This window comes from Scleropages formosus, chromosome 6 (assembly GCF_900964775.1).
Source record: "Scleropages formosus chromosome 6, fSclFor1.1, whole genome shotgun sequence".
NCBI classification, from domain to species: Eukaryota; Metazoa; Chordata; class Actinopteri; order Osteoglossiformes; family Osteoglossidae; genus Scleropages; species Scleropages formosus.
The window spans coordinates 6721376-6741436 of NC_041811.1; the positions used below are offsets into that span (position 1 = coordinate 6721376).

Sequence of the window (20061 nt, forward strand, 5' to 3'; positions counted from 1 at the left end):
AAAGTAGTGCAGCATTGCTTTGTCTTCAGTGTTCCCATTTGAAGGCCCTTGCCTGGGACAGGTACTCTGGAGATAATCATTTTGACCCTCTTGGAGTGTGTTCCTCAGTCAGCGTGGGAAAGAACATATAAACAGCTTGGACCACATTTAAACACAGGGTTTGATAGAAGCATGTGTAATACCACATTTTTACCCCAAAAATAGGATTATACCCCAACACAATGTAATCGCTTCCAAGAAAATCCGATTAACGACAGAATTTCCTGAAAGGACCATTTGATTTCGGCAGGATTTGGATTACGTTGCCTCCGAAAAGCACAGCGAAACAATGTCCGATGGGGCTAAAAAAGTGGAGTATGAAAGAAATGAGCCCAGTGAAAGAAAGGAAAATAACATGATTGTAGTCAGAGCAGTGGGTCTTACCCAGAGTCTAAGCCAGGTGAACACATACCCAAGGCTTGGAGATCCAAACCAGGATGTGTGTGGTGATGCTCAGTAAGGAAAAACAGAGAAACCAGTAACTGGCACTTCAGATTTGAACCCCCAAGATGAAATATGTACCAGTCCTGCAAATGACTGCACTGGTCCTGATCGGTGTAGTCCCAGTGAGCGTGACACCAACGGGTCAAACATGTAACTTATCACAGAACCTCACAGTTGTATAAGCAAATAGGGCTTAAACTAAAACCCTAACAGTTTAGCCATGCAGTAGTGTAAACCTTCGTCAAAAGGGCCCTGTTTTCCTGCCATTTCACTGGATTTACACTCATAAGGAACGGATTTCAACATTCCATCCTTAGGGGCTCATTCAGTACAGTTTGCATAACATGACTCACGGAGAAAGCAGTTGTGTCACTAAAAAAATCACCTTGAACCAACAACCATTTTCACTTGCATGTTGAGAATAGCCCAGCTGCTGCACTAAGCCTCACGCAAAACTGTATCTACTTCCATACATATCCAGCTGTATCCACGGGCAACTGTAAACAACTGCAGCTGGACATGCTGAGCAGCCGTGTGAGACATGGACACAGAGGTTTCCCGGGGTGTTGGGACAGACGAGCAGGAGGTGCAAGGTCAATGGCAGTCTCTCTCTACTCTCTTCCCATGTTAGACCACAGGTTGCTGAACATTCAGCCGAACAACCTGTTCTGATGGACCACTGTTACCATGGAACCAATTCAGCTTAGTTTCAGTGGTCAAAGTCAGGTGTGAGCAGTCCAAGAGCAGTAGAACTTTCCAGATTGCTCTCCTTCACAGCTGGAGTCAGATAAATAAGATAAATAAGTGTGTGCCTGATATTTAAGCAATTTTGAAAATTTGGGTCTAAAGCCTGGATTTAATGGTGTCCAAACCAGTCATTTTGAGCATTGTTTCAAATTAGATTTTTTCAGTGTTAATGAGGCATAAATTTAGCATATTTGGTTATTTTTTTCTGTAATACTCATTGTAATCCTTACAATATCAATTCAGAGCAACCACATTACTTAAGGTTACAGCAGCAAGTGGCAGGATTTGAATCCAAGTTGTTCACATGCAAGGTGACAGCTCTAACCACTTTCCCATCCACTCATCTTTACTACTTTTAGTACCACAGTGGGACTCTTAATGGCACTTGCACAAGCAACCTTCTGGTTGAACTGCCAGTTCCTTAGCCACCTTGCCACCTGAGGCATCATCTGCTTTAGTTTACAGTGATCAGATGTGTAATGTGTCAGTGGCAGTGGTGGAAATGTGTGCACACAAACACACACGAATGCAATATCCAACAAGGGCTCCTTTACTGGACATGTGCCCATGACCACCATGCCTACCTGTTAGTGGTTATGTAGGAGGTGCGAAAGGGGGAAGAGAGGCAAACATAATCTAAATTTTGCCAGCCATAATCATATAAATTGCTCTCCAGTACTGTTGGGTGTGGAAAAATAAATGAGTGAAAAATAACGTCTCTTTCCATAACAGCACTGCTTAATGATAGAGATGAAACAGTAAATGGAATAGCACACAGCATAAAACACACCTTACTGCATGTGTCCCTTCCAATGAGTGCTGACATGTTTCTGTCCATATCAGCAAATCTGCAAATGAGTTATTTCTTTATTCCAGAGTTTCCACAGTAGAGGATAATCCAGCCCAGGCGAGGCGGTGCATGAACACCCTCATGGCTCAGACTCAGTTATGCAACAATATGGAGAGGTGGCAGAACATGTGGGATTTGCATTAGAGAATGTTCCAGAGGTTAGGCGGTGAGCGGTGCGTTGAAAAGCAAGGTGGGGAGCTGGAACCATTTCAGAAGAAATGCTAACAGACTGTGAATGAGGAAACTTGTTTTTTTTTGGACCTGGTCGGCATGTCAACACAGGCCTCACACATTGGTTCTGGGTGCACAGAGACAGAAACCATCTGTTGTATAGGCAGCAGGTGGAGTAGTGGTGAGAGCCATTGTCTTCCCATTGAAGGACCCAAATTTGAATCCCATCACCTGCTATAGTGCCCTTGATCAAGGTATTTACCCTAAATTCAAACACTTAAAATTACTCAGCTGTATAAATGGGTACATCATTGCATGTACTTTAGTGTAAAAAACAGGATAATGCATCTTGAAGACAAGCATCACATAGAGATAAATGTATCTCAGCTTTCAGGGCAGCTTTGTACAAAAGTAACTACGTGGGAAAAAAGTAGCACAGTCAGTAAGTTCTGGCCACTGTTTGCCGCTGCTTTACAGGAATGCCACATGGCAGTCTGTCATACAACTTATTGATTGTACCACATGCAAATACAGCAACAGTCAACAGTACTGAAATGCAGAGACACATAGCCAGCCAATATTCTCTTACATTTCAAAACATTTTATAAAAAGCATCATTTTCCATTTTGACATATATTTTTGTTCGATAAAGACTGACGGACCACACAGAGTGACGTTTCTCACATGCGGGTGAGAAATGCTGCTCATTCCAAGGTAAAACAGATTATTATTATTACTATTATTATTATTATTATTATTATTATTATTATTCATTTCAGTATGTCTCTCTAACATGGCACATTAGCAGATGTTGTCTGGGTGGTCTGTTATACTCACATTTCGCTGACTCTGTAGTGGGAAACCAGGCAAATTTATATTCCACAAAGTCACAGAAGACAGTTTTGTGAATGAACTGTAGGCCATCATGTGGACACTATATCTTTCTGGCTGACAGGTGATTTACCGGTCATGTAGCCAGAAAGTGATGCAGGTTTGAAGAATGCCGTTTTCCATTTCTAGACTGTGACAATACACCTTCCCCTCTACAGACCAAACTGGTGTAACCAAACTAACCTGCACCAGCATGTACTAGTCTTAACCTGATTTGTACTGTCCTGTACTGTCTGGTACTGTCTGGTACTGACCTGTACTCTCCTGTACTGACAGTTTATACCAACCCATATCAGTCTATATGAACCTGTTACAACCTTGACCAACCTGTCCCAAAAGCCCCACTCTCTCTTCACAAGATTGTTAAGAACGAATAACTTAATCACTTGGGGCTTAAACCGACTCTAGACTTTTTGCCACCTTCTCATCCCTTCTGTGTCCTCCACCACTTCCTCCTCCTTCTTCTCTCATTGCTGATGACTCTGCTTTGTTTTTCAGAGACAAAGTCAAAGCAATCACTCAGCAAAGTTCTCAGCATCACCCTGCCTGGCTCATGCTGGACCTCCCTGCGAAGCTATGCTCTCCAAATTCAAGCCGCCCTCCGAATCTGAAATCTCCGACCTGATATCGCACAGAGCCACCACCTGCTTGCTTGATCCGATCCCATCATCACTCCTACAGAACATTTCCTTGCAACTCTCCACCTTCATCTGTAAAATTATCAACTCCTCGCTGTCCTCTGGCTGTTTCCCAGCTGCCTTCACTGCTCTCATTTCATCTCTGTTAAAGAAACCCTCCCTGGATCCCAATTTGGTCCAAAACTACAGACCAGTCTCCCTCCTCTCCTTCCTGTCTAAAACTCTAGAGCGGTGGCCTGTGATCAACTGTCTAATTTCTTCACCTGGAACCATCTCCTCGATGGTTATCAGTCTGGTTTCAAAGTTAGTCACTCCACTGAGATGGCCCTTCTGGTAGTGTCTGATGCTCTCCAGTCGGCTAGAGCTGCCTCCCTCTCCTCTGTCCTCATCCTCCTCAATCTGTCTGCAGCATTTGACACTGTCATCCACCGGATTCTCCTCTCCTCTCTTTGTCACCTTGGGATCAAAGGAGCAGCACTAAAATGGTTTGAGTCCTACCTATCTGAGAGTTCCTATCAAGTGGTCTGGTGGAGCTCCCATTCTTCTCTTCTGCCTCTCTCAATCGGTGTCCCATAGGGCTCGGTACTAGGTCCTCTTCTCAATCTACACCTCCTCTCTCGACCCAGTCATAGCCTCCCATAGATTCAGATACCACTGCTATGCTGATGATACGCAGCTCTTCCTTTCCTTTCCACCTGGAGCATGAGACATTTCTGCATACATTGCTGCCTGCCTGTCAGACATCTCTGTATGGACGTCTGATCACCACCTCCAACTCAATCTCTCCAAAACAGAGATTCTTCACCTCCCAGCTGGCCTGTCCTGCTGTCACGATCTATCGATCAAACTGGACAACTCACTCATTTTGCCTACCTCCTTGGCTAAGAGTCTGGGAGTGACATAGACTTGAGTCAATCTTTCTCTCAGCACATTGAAGCCACAACCCGGACCTGCAGATACATCCTGCATAATATCCGCAGGATCTGTCCTTAATCACAACTGACTCTGCCCAACTACTTGTCCAGGCCATGGTGACATCCTGTCTAGACTACTGCAACTCCCTTGTGTGGCCTTCCCACTACTGCCATCAAACCTCTGCAGCTGATATAGAACGCTGCTGCACAAGTTGTGTTTGATTTGTCAAAGTGTTCCCATGTCTCTCCTCTACTTGTTTCTATGCATTGGCTTCCTATAGCTGCCCGGATCAAATGTAAGACCCTGGTTATTGTCTACAGATGCATCAATAGAACTGCTCCCAGCTATTTACAAGACTTGATCAACCGCTACACCCCAGCCAGACCCCCTCTCTCGTCTACTTCTGCTTGCTTGGTGGTCCCGCGCACGGAAAGTAGAGCACAGAGATTCTCGGTTCTGGCTCCGTTGTGGTGGAACGACCTTCCCCTCTCATTCAGAACTGCAGAAACTCTGTCTGCATTCCAGAAGGATCTGAAAACTCACCTCTTCCGGACTCACTTTGCCCAAGATCCCTCCAGCTCATGTATGGTGTAAATGTTCATGCACCGTAACTGCCACACCCACGCCGCCGAGCCAACGCGGAACACCTGGGGCATGGCAGAGACTGATGCATAAAAGGCAGTGTCAGTCCTGGAGCTGACGTGGAACCTTGTTCAGCCTTGTAGCTTGTGACCTCCTTACCGATACTCTACTCCTCCCTGATCCCTGAGTCCTTTCCCTGTCCCGTAATCCCAGTCCTTAGTCCTCGTACCTCCTTATGATCATCAACCTCTTGCCTGTGTACCGACCTTGCCTTTTGGATTGTCCCTGTAACAACGTTTGAAGACCTCTTTCCTGTCATGTGACAAAGTCTCTCAGATTTCCCTGAATAAAACACGAATTCCACTCTGCACTTGGGTCCGCCACTTCCTTCCGGAACCAGCCATGACAGTAACTTTATGATCATCCCCAGATAAGCCTTTACACAGCCGCTACTCCTGCATTGTATGTAAATGTTTGTGTACCTTAGAAAAAAAAAAAATTCTGCACTTTATGCACCTACTCAAGCGATGAACATCAGTGCATCAAGTGGAAAGTAACAAACTAGGTTTACTTAAGAATCACATGTCTGCAGCTATGTCTCTTTCTCTTAATGTAATGCACAAATTCTATTTTTGTTGAGATGTACGTCGCTTTGGAGAAAAACATCTGCTAAATGAATAAACGCAAATGTAATGTAGATGTAAATTAATAAGTGAAAACTGTTTTTTGTTAAAAACCATTAATGCATAAAAGAAGAGCAACCCCAAGAGACCATTAAGAAGAACAACAGAAAATGTAATTAAAGAACCAAGAACCTCAGTCAGTTGCCTTAGTGAGATGACTTGGCAAGAGAGGACTGGCAGCTCTCTTAAAAGAGCCACTCATTTCTGTCTGGGATGTTTAACAGACAAAAGCAGAAGACCCCAGAGCCTTAAACCAGGCTTGGTGGGGGGTCTCCACACGATTCTGCCTAGGGTGGTCTTATTTGGACCTTCTTTTCTCTGGGCCTGCTGTCAGGATCCCAACGGTCCTGGCTACCAAGAGATAGAAAGAAAAATGAATTATTAATTTAACACCTCTCAGAGGCCCTCCGTATGCAAATTAGCATTTTTTTTTTTAGGCTGTGCCCATGTCTCAGTTAATAAATGAGCAACTAAGAGAGGCATCAGGACTTCTTGGTACATCAGAGGTGTGTCAGGATGACCGTGGGATGGTTGATGTTGAGATACCTCAGGTATGGAGCCCTAACCAGCTCCATCAGCCTGGTAACCCGTACCATACGGCATACCTGAAGAGAAGATGCAGATCCATTTCTTTGAGCATATATTTGTCACCGTGGAAACGATGCATAGAGCCAAGGAGCGATTTAGTGTGCTATAAATCTGGCAGTGTGAGAGTGAAGGAACGCAAACCGGAAGTGGACCTGTGTTCTCTTTGACCTGTGATATGTGCGTGTTAAATTGTGCATGTGTGGTGTGTGTGGAGGGTGCGTGTGGTCAACCACATTACCCACAATCCACCAGGTTCCAAGCAACACCGGCTCTGATGTCTTTCCCTCACTTATCACTGTTGCCAGGGCAACCTCTCCCTCAAGATTATATCTCCACCCCCAACCTCTCCATCTCTCTCCGTTCTATTTTTCTGCCACTTAGCCACTACACACACATACACGCGCACACATGCATACCCCTGGCTGCTCTGGTATGATTCTTTTTTTCTAACTTTCATTTGCTTTCCAACATTTATACAACCCGGAGCCTGCATCCAGTGCCTGCTGGTCATCTGATCAAATGGTCACCTGCCTGTGGGAATCTTTCTAACCTTTCACTGAACAAAAAGGGGCAGTGCAGAACTCTAACCCACTCTCTTTCTGATAATCTAACATTTCATATGAGCTCCAAGGAGTCATTCATTTTCAGTGATCAGTGATCAATGATCTTCAGTTATTGAATGACTGATATTTGTGATCTAAAACATGCAAAGGCATCATTTAGTCAGTCTCATTCATGTCCAGCCAATCACTTTTTCCAGTTTTGAACTTTAGGGTCAGCAGGTGACATAGCAATTACAGCAGACACCGTGCAATCAAAGGACCCAGGTTTAAATCCACACTCCTGTTATAGTATTATTGATGAAGGTGCTTACCGTGAATTGGCACAGTAAAAATTAGCCAGTTGTATCAATGGATAAGTACTAATAAATAAATGCTCTGACACAATGTCACTTCAATAGGATTCAATTAAAGATAACTATTTGCCCTTAACAACAACTTTTGAGTCACTCTGACAGTAATGCCATTATGCAGATGAAGCCTGAGTCTCCCTACACACCTCTGGGTGTGTTTCCATGACAATGACCTCTAACCCTTCCCACTCTAACAGCTGGATGCCCAACAGGTGTACCAGTACAGAGGGCCAATCATAATCTTACAACACATGGGTACCCTGATTGGTTGTTCATGTCTCAAACACCAGAGAAGAAAAGTCTGTACAAAAACACTCTTTAAATCATAGCACTTAGTAAAGCTGAAGTACAGTGTTGAATTAAAAAAAGGGAAAAAAACTTCGGCAGCAGGTGGCGTAATTGTTAGGGCTGTCACTTTACAACATGAAGATCCTTGACTTCAAGATCCTTGAGTTCAAATCCAGCTCCTGCTGTAGTACCCTTGATGAAAGCACTTACCCTGATTGATACAGTAAAGATACCCTGCTGAATAAGTCCTTTACTCTTCATCAAGGTACTTACTGTAATTAACACAGTGAGAAAATCGCTGTATATCATGGGTTGTAAGTCATGATGGAAAAAGGAGACCTAGGGAAATGACCAGCCCCGGTATCTGACCAACTGAACACAGGATCCCATGCTCCTTGGCTGGCTTTATCATTCACGGATGAGAACTCACCAAAATGGCAGCTGCTTGTGGAGGTGAGGGTCGAGCAGGGACACGGAAGGCAGTTGTTCGTCTGGGCAGCACCAGGTCCGCGGTAGAAACCTGGTTTGCATTCCTCGCAAGCCGGGCCTTGTGTGTTCCCTTGGCACTCCAGGCAGATGCCTGTCAGAAAAGAACAGAAGAGAAAAAAATATAAGAACTCTATATTCAGTATGAAGTTTGCTTCCCGTTCCCTTTAGCAAGAACAAATCCCTTGAATAAAAAGGGTCTGCATCATAAATTAAACATTGAAGAAAAGTGCTTTTTTTCTTTTGTAGGTTAAGAATTTTCAGATGCAAAGCTTTTTATCAGTTTATTTATTTTTAAATCTGCTTGTCTATTTTCCAAAGATTTGGTTCTCGGCAAGTGATAGCGAGCTGTTTTTGCGTGCTAAGCCAGTGGGTAGCAGTAATGTATACCCCAAACAGAATGGGACTATGGTAGTTTGTCAAGACAAATTACATTTACTTTTAGTCACTATAAATTCGTATAACTTATACTATAGAACTACTATACAATAATTTTAAAATGAATGTAGCTCCATGTTTTAAAAAAGTCAGATTAAAAAGTTTTACAAAGTGTTTCCTACTTATTATAGATTAGCAGAGCTTTTTCAAAGAACATAACAAGTAAATACGTTGAGGTACATCTGTATTATTAAGCTTTTAGTAGTTGTGGCAGGGGATGTGGTGGCACAACAGGTTTGACTAGTGCCTGCTGTGTAGCAGATCTGGGGTTTGAGCCCTGCTTTGTGTGCCTTGCAGCAGACTGGTGTCCAGTCCAGGGTGTGTCCCCTCCACCTTGGGCCTGGTGCTGCTGGGTCAGGCTCCGGCTCGCCATGACCCTGCTTGGGACAAGCGATTGTAGACATTGGGTTGGTTGTGGCTTAACTATAAAAGTGACCCAGGTTGCAGCTGTGTTTCTAAACTAATGAACCACTTTACTGGCAAAGTCACAATGGAAACCAGCTCTCCAACCTACTGGAACTCATGTCATATTCATAGGTAGTTGAATGGAAAAGCTTGAACTGATGGTGTCACACCTCTGTTTTTAACTGATACGCCCTTGACTGAAACATTTTGAACAGTTCAAGTAAAATGATCCAGAGGGGTACATGGGGCATCATGTGGCACAGAGCTGTCACCATCCTGTTAAAAGGAGCTTGGTTCAAATACCAACTCCTTGATCAAGGTACTTACCCTCAACTGGTAGAGTAAAAATTTCCCATTTGCATAAATGAGTAAATCAGAGTAAGTAGATTAACACTGTCAGCTGGTCTGGAGAAAAGTTAGACAAATGAGTAAATGCAACATCACCTCTGAAAAGGAGCAAAAATGGACCTCATTAACACAAATGGTTAACGATGGAGCTGTTGCTCAGTTTTCACAACATACTCATCCTCATTAGCATCAGCAATGAAACGGCACTGGAATAAAGTCGAAATGCCAACGAGAGATCAATATGGAACCATTACTGCAGAGCAAAAGCTTTCTAGGAGATACGGTCCATCGACACTCAATTCATCAGCCAAGCATTAACCGCCTGGCAAAGAAAGGGGGGGAACTAGGAAATCACTGGGAGATGGTAGGCCAGCTGGGGGGGAACTACAGGAGGGGGCCTTTGGGGGCCCTGTGTGTTTGCGTGCGTGTGTGGATGTGCACCCTCTGGCGTGTCCATGGCCACGTCCCACCTATGCTTCCACACAATGAGGAGAGACAGAAGAGGGGTCCTTTGGGGTGGCATGAGCAACCATCTGTATCTGGCTCCCCATCACCGGACAACTGAAAACAGTGCCCTTTGTCTCCTGCTCACCAGGACACATCCATCAAAAACAAGCACAAGTCACATGGTATAACACTACACACCACACCCTGTCACGAGCCCAATAACAGGTGTCTTCGCCTGTTCTGCAGACACACAACTGTGCACCTGTTTGACGAATTTGTAGATTTCATACCAAGACATTAGCATTTCAACACAAAGCAGAGCTTTAATCGTTCTGTGGAAGGACCACAATCAATGCACGCTGACGGACAGGCCATTGCTTCAAAATGAACTATTTAAAAGTGACCAGCCAGTGGTGGTGGGGTTAGAGTCATTACTTTGCCACTGAAGAAACTTAGTTGGAATCCCTGGTCCTGAACCGATACAGTCAAATCTACCCTGCTGTATAAATGGGTAAATCACTATGCCTCAGTATACAAAGCTACCATTGTAAGTTGCTTTAGAAAAAGCAAATGAGTCAAATGACCAGTGCATCGCAGTATTAGTTTAATATGGCACGGTGACACAGTGAGTAGCGCTGCTGTCTCACAGTGCCTGGATGGTGCAAGAGAACATGGGTTCAATCCTATCGCAGTCTGTGTGCAGTTTGCATGTTCTCCCCATGTCTACCTGGGTGCTCTGGTTTCCTCCCACAGTTCAAAGATATGCTGTTCAGGTTCACTCATAATGTGTGAATGTGTTCCACTGATATATAGATGAGTGACCCATTGTAAGTAGTGTATCTAGCAGTGTAAGTCACCTTGGTGAATAAGGTGTGTGGGCTGATAACACTACATAGAGTTCACTGGAAGTCCTTTGGAGAAAAGTGTCTGATAAATAAATGTAAATATATTTTGAAGAATTTTGTAAAAAAAATCAGAAGAGAAAACATGGTTAATCAGTGAAATGACACCTAAATAGTAAAAAAAAAAAAAAAACATCACTTAATTATATTTAAAGTGATCTTCGGACACCCAACTCTAAATACATCATTTTTTTTTTCAAATGCAGAACTGGCAGCATATTCTTGGCAGCACCATTCTCCTTCTCAATAGCATCATCTGTCCTTCTCCCGAGCAGTAGGATATTGAACAATAAGACATTTTATTCATGTATAACAAGATTACTGATATCTCTAAATGATTTTTAAAAAACCTCATGTATGATAAATTGGAATGAGTGGTCAGTGACATGACTGGACTACCCTCCCCCATTAGTCTGGACATACAAGAAGGAGCTGTAAATACAGGTAGTCTTATAATAGAGTTCCATTCTAATGACCTTGTTGTCAACTTCATCATTACACTGCAAACCCACTCATACTGTATTATACTGTCTGCATCTAAGTCTCTGTTTTTGCTGATATAATGCAGACATTGTATTTTCTGTGAGATGTACGTTGCTTTGGAGAAAAGCGTCTGCTAAATGAATAACTGTAAATGTAAATGTAATTATATAAACAGTATAAGGATATACAAGCAATTAACATGTGTGAATGCTACATTATGAAATAGGGCTTTGGTACATTTTTTCACAGATTCCATTATTCAGGCTAAAATAATACTAAAACAAAATAATAACATAAATACAGTAATTATATTTCTATGCTGCACTATTATTTTAATTCCTAAATCTGCATTCTTTTGCTTTTTCTTTTCTGCACCACCAGAACAATCACATTTTTTCCATTTGCTAGCCAGTTTAAATTAAAAGTAACTTGACAACAATCACAAAAACAAAACATCCTGAAAATAAAAACTGTTTTTGAAAATAAAATGAATTTTGAAAAAAATGAAAACAAATCACTGATAAACACACTGACCGAGTCAACAACAAATACGGTGCCTTATCACAAAACAGATGGAGTGGTCCTTTGCAGATATTACAACCAAACACTGGGACTCGAAAATGATATAATAACGTTAATTGGAGGGGTATCGTGGGTCCAGGTGGTTCTAAGTTGTGTATATCATAAGCGGAAGATCACCTGTAATAATAAAAGGAGATCAGCCATCCTTTACTGTAATTTTCAGCCACCTGCCTGTTTCCACATCCCTCTGATGTCCTTGGCTCCACAGGCTGCCTTCCTATATCCTGAAAAATGCACAGGTTCTGTATGTTGTCCAGGTACCCTGGGAAGGCACCAGACAGCCTGCACATGGGAAGACTTCTCCTAACATCATCGGACCCGCCTGAGGAATAATTAAGCCGCTAACAAGTTGAGGAAGTGGGGAATAATTAGAATGCTGTGCACCGCCACTTAGGATTCACCCGCAGCCTACACTGACAACAGCGACACAGAAACGAGAAACAAAGGCGCATATTACCGCGGTTAATAAGATAACTGAACCGTTAGTCAGACATTTAGGTGCCATTAGGATACCGTGGTGCAAAGCTGATCTTTCGCCTGTGCTGCACTGTCATTGCGCCCCCTGGGAGAAGAGGCGGAGAACTGAATGCTGAATGGAGAGCAAGCAGCTGTGGCCAGAGAGACAGTGGAGAAGGAAAAGCTCAGGGGAGGAAGTTCTTCCTCCTTCTGAAAACAGGTACATGTATCTGCAGTAGAACAGGGACGATGCTGTTCGGTCAGTGGACTGAAGATGGCAGTAGTTAGAGAGTTCAATACAATGTGAGGTAGGGAGCGGGAAGTAGTTGGAATGACTGGGATGAGTATGGTGCAGTATTTGGAGTGGTTAAAGCACTGTGGGGTAGGTAGGGGGCAGTAGTTGGAAAGGCTAGGATGAGTAGAGGGAAGTATTTGGAAAATCTAGGATGGGTAGGGTGCAGTATTTGGAGTGGTTAATGCATTGTGGGGTAGGTAGGGGGCAACAGTTGGAAAGATTATGATGAGTGGGGGGTAGTCGCTGGAGTGGTTAATGCAGTGTGTTGCAGGGAGCGTGCAGGAGTTGGAAAGGCTAGGATGGGTAGAGGGAAGTATTTGAAAAGGGTAGGATGGGTAGCGTGCAGGAGTTGGAAAGGCTAGGATGGGTAGAGGGAAGTATTTGAAAAGGGTAGGATGGGTAGGGTGCAGTAGTTGGAGTGGTTAATGCATTGTGGGGTAGGTAAGGAGCAGGAGTTGGAAATGCTAGAATGGGTAGAGGGAAGCATTTGAAAAGGCTAGGATGGCTAAAGGGCAGTTTTTGAAGTGGTTCTATCACTGCAGGGGTAGGTGCTGTTTACTCACCAGACTGCGGGTGGCAGTAGCTCGAGTGGTTGTGACACTGGCAGGGCTGGCACCCCGTGCTACTGAAGCGGAAATAACCCGGCTGGCAGTCATCGCACTGTGGTCCATACACTCCCATCTTACACGTGCACATCCCTGAGCTGCAAAGCGGAGGAGAAGACATGGTAAAGCAACAGTGATGACAAAAATCAGTAATAATCAATCGGTGTCCGAACCCGGAAAAAATCAGTTTGGAAACTTGGTAATAATCAGTGTTTGATCCCAATCACAATTGATCAGAATTTGATCACGGTAATAAACTATCAGTGTTCAAACCCAGGAAAAATCATTGAATGACTGAAATCAGTAATAGTCAATCAGGATTCCAACAAGGCAATAATTGATCAGTGTTTGAACCCAGTAATTATCAGTCAGTATTCAACCTGGTAATAATCAGTGTTCAAACCCCCCCCCACACACACACACACACACACACACACACACACACACACACACACACACACACACACACACACACACTTTCTGAACCGCTTGTCCCATACAGGGTCACGGGGAACCGGAGCCTAACCCAGCAACTCAGGGTGTAGAGCTAGAGGGGGAGGGGACACACCCAGGATGGGACACCAGTCCATCACAAGGCACCCCAAGCAGGACTTGAACCCCAGACCCACTGGAGAGCAGGACCCGGTCCAACCCACTGCGCCACCGCACCCCCCATTCAAACCCCAGTAATAATCAGTTTTGGAATCCAATAATTATCAATCAGTATTCAAACCCAGGAATAACGGATCAGTGTTTGAACCAAGTAATTATTGATCGGTATTCAAACCTGGTAATCTGACACACTAATTCCCCTAAACACTGGACTGGTCCACCTGAAGGCCGAACACCAGGAACTCCAGAACCCGAACGTGGTGATGGGCAGGGCACCAGGTCTGGGCAGCAACTGCTGCATTCTGGCAAGTTTACACACAGTGCCTCCCACTACCCTCCAGATGCCACACCATGAATTATTCATCAGGGCCACAAACGCAGCACGTGACTGGGGGAGGAGCCAAATCTTCCATTCAAGAAAAAGGAGTGGGCGTGGGGGTACACGGGTATTACCGAGTGACACTGCTCAGCACAGCAAGGGTAACGCCTCAACAAGGGCCTTGCAGTATGGCTTCAGCAGGGCTACAAAAGGGGAGACCATCTTTTTTTGAAAAGTTCAGCATGGAATTTATTATTCTAAAATTAACTATTACTACTTTCATTTATTTGACCCTTTTCTCCAAAATAACTTGCACTGTGAGGTTTGTACATTAAGCCTCTTACAGTGAATAACCCATTTATAGAGCTGAGTGATTTTTGCTGTATCAGTTTAGGGTAAGTATTTTGATCAAGAGTAGTACAGCAAGAACAGGGATTTAAACCTGGCTCCTTCAAGTGCAAGGCTGTAACTACTACATCACCCACTTCTATTTAATTTAGTTTATTTTTACCTGTACAATTAGTTGCATTTTTTGAGTGAGGGCTATACCGTGGTAAAACTGAGGTGAGAGATTTGTGGCTATGCACAGTTTGCTCTTCCTTACACTGTTCACAGCACATTCAAGGCAACTACTCATACACACCCACACATCCAGCAGTTTCCATGGAAACACCCATGAGCATTCTCAACTGGCAGTTATTGGGACAGAAGGGCTAGCAGTATGCAGCATGCATACAAGAACACGCTCGATGGTACTAGTATTGTGTAAAAGATTTCTGTCAGTGTAAAACATTTTTATGGCTGGAATTGTTGGACTGCTTGGATTTGTCACATTGACACAAAGAACATCATTGTTATTATTATTAATTAATTTAGTGGACACTTTCTCCAAAGCAACTTACAATGTTAAAGTACTTAGAATTATTGACTCATTTACACAGCTGGGTAATTTTTACTGGCACAATTTTAGGATTAGAGCTTTGCTCAAGGGTACTACAGCCAGAGGTGGGAATCAAACCTCTGACCTTAACATCTGAAGCCAGTAGCTCTTACTACTACACTACCAGCTGTCCCCATACATTCATCTAGCTGACACTCTATCTATCGAACAAATAAGTTATGATGGTAGGTTTGTACATTTAAACCCCTTACAGTGACCTACCCTTTTAAACTTCAGGGTAATTTTTTTGATCATGAGTCTTTGAGCTGGAGATGGGTTTTAAACCCAAGCCCTTCAATCATCAGGCAACAGTTCAAACCACTGCACCATCTGCTGGTGTCTCTTGAAGCCTGGATTGTAGCAGTAACCTCTGGGTATTCAGTTTGGCCTGAAAAATTCATGTAGCCAAAGAGAAAGACAAGACCGGTCGATAACCAAGATCAGGTGCTTTAAACTGAAAGCAGAGAATTACTTGAGATGGGAGATGCAGGCTGCAATCCCGAGGAGAATGTATCTCTGCTATGCTGTAACCAAGCCCCTAAACAGATCCAGTGAGATTATTCATCCACAAAGTGAGTCAGTGGGTTCGTTTCCTTTTATCAAAAGGTGGCTGAGAGAGGAGGCAAGAACAGAAGCGAGAACAACTACTTCCCAGGATGGCAAGGATTGGGACCATTGGATAATGACCCTATTGCCACAAATTATACCTATGAGCAGCTAATCTGCGGTTCCGTCCAAAGTCACAGGTTAGCAATGTGAAAAGCTAAGACAGACAGGGAGGGGTGAGAGGCATGGTTCCTTGCAAAGGTATTTTGGCATTTTTACAAGATTGATTAGGGTCACTGTGTGAGGTGAGGCTTCTTGAGAGGTCAGGAGCAAAGCAAGGATGAATCATGGTGAGGAAGGATCTTCAAACCCTGAACAACTTCTGTTGCAAACCTTAGCAGGATCCACTAGAATCCCTAGCAGCTCTTTTGAAGGAGGGCCAGACACAGAGCAGTACATGACGTTGTGGTTAGAGGTGTCACCTGAACTTACTCTGAGTTGCTGCAGTAAAAATCACGCAGTTGTATAAATGGGAAATTCACAAGTATCTTATGTAGAAACGAAACATTTTCCCATTCCACTGCTATAGAAATTCAGACACCATGCAAGTCAATTGACAAGGCATTAGACAAAAAATGTCACAAAATAACGCACAGTCCGAAACTGCTTGTCCCAAGCGGGGTCGCAGCGAACCGGAGCCTAACCCAGCAACACAGGGTGCAAGACTGGGGGGGGTATACACACCCAGGACAGGATGCCAGTCTGCTGCAAGGCACCCCAAGCAGGGCTCGAACTCTAGACCCACCAGAGAGCGGGACCTGGCCAAGCCCACCGCACCCCTTCCACAAAGTAATGACAATTTAAAAAGATATATAATAATAATAATAATAATAATAATAATAATGCAATTACATCTATTAATTTAGCAGATACTCTTATCCAAAGCAACTTGCTGTAATTATGATGTAGTATGAAGCTGAGAAGTTTACAATATCCAAGGTTACAATATTAGCTACACAGACACCCCATCACTTAGCAGAGGGTGTTGTGGTTAAGAGCATGTGACCAAGTTCAAATCCCAGAATCTGGAAATTCAAGTTCTTGGAGTGTGAGTATTGTTGTCGCTTTAAACATGTCAATGTGAGCTCAAGCTGGACCGACACAGCAAAACACCAAGATACACAAACAGAGGAGTCATGTGACTGTCACGTCTGTACATTTTATATATCAACATTGACAGCGATCATATAGAAATAGTCAACAATCACATAGAAAAGGAAAATCCAACCACAGTCAAACATACAGGAGAGCGTAAAACCACCCTGGGAGGGTGGGGTGTTAGTGATGTGTAAACTGAAAAGGGTTAATCAAACCCCCTGTTTATGCCGGTATTTGTTCCAGCTGACCTATCAATTCATCACGCTGATTTGAGCTGCTGGTTGCATTTTAACCACAACTGGACATCATGTCATTCATTTACTGAATATGTGTTTAATGCTGTCTGCTGACCTCTGAAACAATCAAGGCATTAAAATGGTCATCCTTAAAACATGCAAGGTGACTGTAAATAGATGTAAATAGATGCTAGTTCTATAACAGCCTAACTGCACTCAATTGTGAGGAATGAAAACAAGCACCCATGGTGCGCTTCCAGTACAATGGCTCTGGACCATGCTCTTGAGTGTGAAAGAGAAGAAGGCATTTTTTCTCTCAGATGTATGTTGCTTTGGAGAAAAGCATCTGCTAAATGAATAAATGTAAAGGTAAGACAGTAAGGCAAACGAAAACAACTGTGCTTCAGCAGTTTTTGCCTTGGGATTTGTATTTGCGAACCACCAGATTTCCCACGTTGGACTAGATTGGTGGTACATGGTTAGTACTGAGTTAGCACAAGGCTAGTCCCAAGCCTCCACCATGATGAGTAGGTAACGTGAAGGCCAAGCGATGCAGAAAACAGAGAAAGCGTAACACTATACAACTTCAGGACATTTCATTGCCGAACAGATCCTGGGGACAATCCCGACAATCAGACTTGGAATTTTATTCTCAGATTTCCTGCACTTCACTTCATCTGTACATAATTTTTAGTCAATTCATCTGCTTTCTATAAAGAGCTCTTATAAAAAGAGTAAGATGACACAGAACAACAAAGCAGACACATAAGTGAAGGTCCTGACAGCAAAGTCAGAACAAAACAGAAGGAAGTTTAATGTACTGATTTAAAACATTCCGTCTGACAACTGAGGAGAGGAAAACAAAAACTTCCAACGTAAAGAAAATGGGAGTAAAACCAACCTCCTGTAGCTGAAAGGAAATGTACCTGCCTATGCTCCAGGGGAAAAAAAATGTCCTCTCCCCTTCAAAACAATCTACCCAGATGATAAGCATTTTTCCATAATTTCTGCCACTCTGAGAAGTAGTACTGGAAGTCTTCATTGGTGATGTAAGTTCTGCCATTATATTATTATGGATGCTTGGAATAATTTTTATTCTTGGCAAAAGGAATACAAGACACACGGTACGGGTTGGGTGAAGAGGGAGGGTGTGGAATCTGGAATATTTTATTCCGGTATGAGCTACAGGAAAAGAGTTGATGGGTTCGGTACCATGACAACACTCCTTCACACGCTGCTGGTCCTATTCAAGAATTTTTGGCGGAGAATAAAAAGCTTTAAAAAAAAGGAAATTAAGCTGAAAGGAAGGAGATTTGATAATATTCCAAGTACACTTGGGAAAATTATGTCTGTACCCTTCAAAATAAATGATGTCTTAGAACTTTTTGATCACACCTCAAACATTTGAGGTCCTTGAGCCCACAGTGCCGAGTACAGGCAGTGCACACCATGGTACAGCTGGATCCAGCGCAGGCGCTTCCTCCTCGCTTCCTCATCTCCAGCTGGCTACCAGCTCTGATCACCAGGGACTCCACAAAGAGCAATGGGGGGTGGGGGCACTCCTCCATACTCCTAGCTCCATGACAGATGGGATTCTAATCACTTCCCTTTCCTTTTTTTCCTTTAACTTGGTATGGAGAAAATATACACATCGCAATCTGGCCGGAGTCGTTGCCTAGCAACGGGATGCAGCGCAACGTAGTTCAGCAGAAAATACGACTGCACAGTAAGCTCCTACAAACAAGATATATCCGTGTTTGTGTGTTTATGCTGCGAAGCAAAGAGGGGTGGGTTAGCAATAATCCCCACGTAGTACTTTGTAGAGAGCTTGTGTTGGTACCATCTCATACGAACATGATGTGCAGGCTGTCAAAGTCATAAGAAGGAAAAAGGCACTCTGCTAGACACCCTTCACCCCTCCTGGAATCAATTCTTCAACACAGGGGCAGCTGGTTGAACCTAGACGACCCCAACAAACATGTTTAACCAAAGCAGTCTTTAAAGGCAAAGACCTCCAGAAGTAGGTCTTGCAGAGTCTTATTCGGGACACACTCGCAAACAGATCCTCTGGAGATTCGTCTCAGACTGGAGTGTTCACATGTAACCATGTTTACCCTTTGCTCCCGAAATGCAAGCAACAGCCATGCAGGTCATGCAAACTCTCTCCCTCAGGGCTGCTGAATCCCCTTCAAAAGAGATCTCTTTCGGAACCCACTTCTGTTCTGATCTCCTGACAGCTACATTAGTTAGGACTACCCCACCCATCCATTTTTATTTCATATCAATTTGTATACAGCTACTCGTGTGATGGGCACTGGCAAAAATGGTGGTATTTGAGCAACAGAATCTGCTTCCAGAATCACGTTTTCATCTGTACCTCTTTGTCTGTTGGTAAACTGCAAATTTGTTTCTCCTAAATTCTACATTGCTTTTGAGAAAAGAATCTGCTAAATGCAAACAGGCTGGTTTCCCCACCCTCATCTCCAATGCTAACAAGGGCCATGTGATCAGGTGGCATCTCCAGAGCGAGTCACACCCCAACTGTGATCTGCTCCGTGTTTCTCGCAAAGCACACTGGGAGGCCCCTGAGGGTGTGTGGTGGAAAAGGTCGCCGTGGATCAGCAATAGGGTAGTAAGAGCATGCTGGCAGTTCTCCAAGGAATCTTAATTTACAACTCACTTACACTCTTCCAGTTACACCAAGATTTCCAGGCTTGACACTGGGTGACAGTTTGTCCCAGTGTCATGAGGAAGAGATGCAGCCATAAGCTGTGTTTTAGGCTTTGGTTTCTGCAAGATCTTCGAAACAATGCCAGGACAGCTAATGTTTTCTCTGCTGTGCTGTAGACACACCAAATTGCCAACGCGGTCTGCTGACACGTGAGGGTCTACGTATCACAGTGCGTCAGAGGTAAATTGGTGCACATGGAGGCGAGGTAATGAGAAACATTTTCACAACAAAGAAATCAAAATCTGGAAGCTGTTAGAGATGTCTGGATCTGCTCCAACCAGCTTAGACATGGAGCCAGACTTAACCAGTCCTGGACCTCACAT

At 43.7% G+C, this 20061-nt stretch overlaps 1 protein-coding gene across 2 annotated transcripts in view; it reads right to left on the minus strand.

Moving 5' to 3' along the window:
• LOC114910726 (multiple epidermal growth factor-like domains protein 9) overlaps window positions 1–20061 on the minus strand; it is a 61071-nt gene that overhangs the window by 3316 nt on the left and 37694 nt on the right. For both annotated transcript variants that reach the window (XM_029252990.1, XM_029252991.1), the window contains exons 3-4: window positions 13155–13294; window positions 8180–8329 (exon numbers count right to left, since the gene is read on the minus strand). In XM_029252990.1, the coding sequence (XP_029108823.1) occupies window positions 8180–8329; window positions 13155–13294 (290 nt within the window). The remainder of the gene's footprint in view (window positions 1–8179; window positions 8330–13154; window positions 13295–20061) is intronic.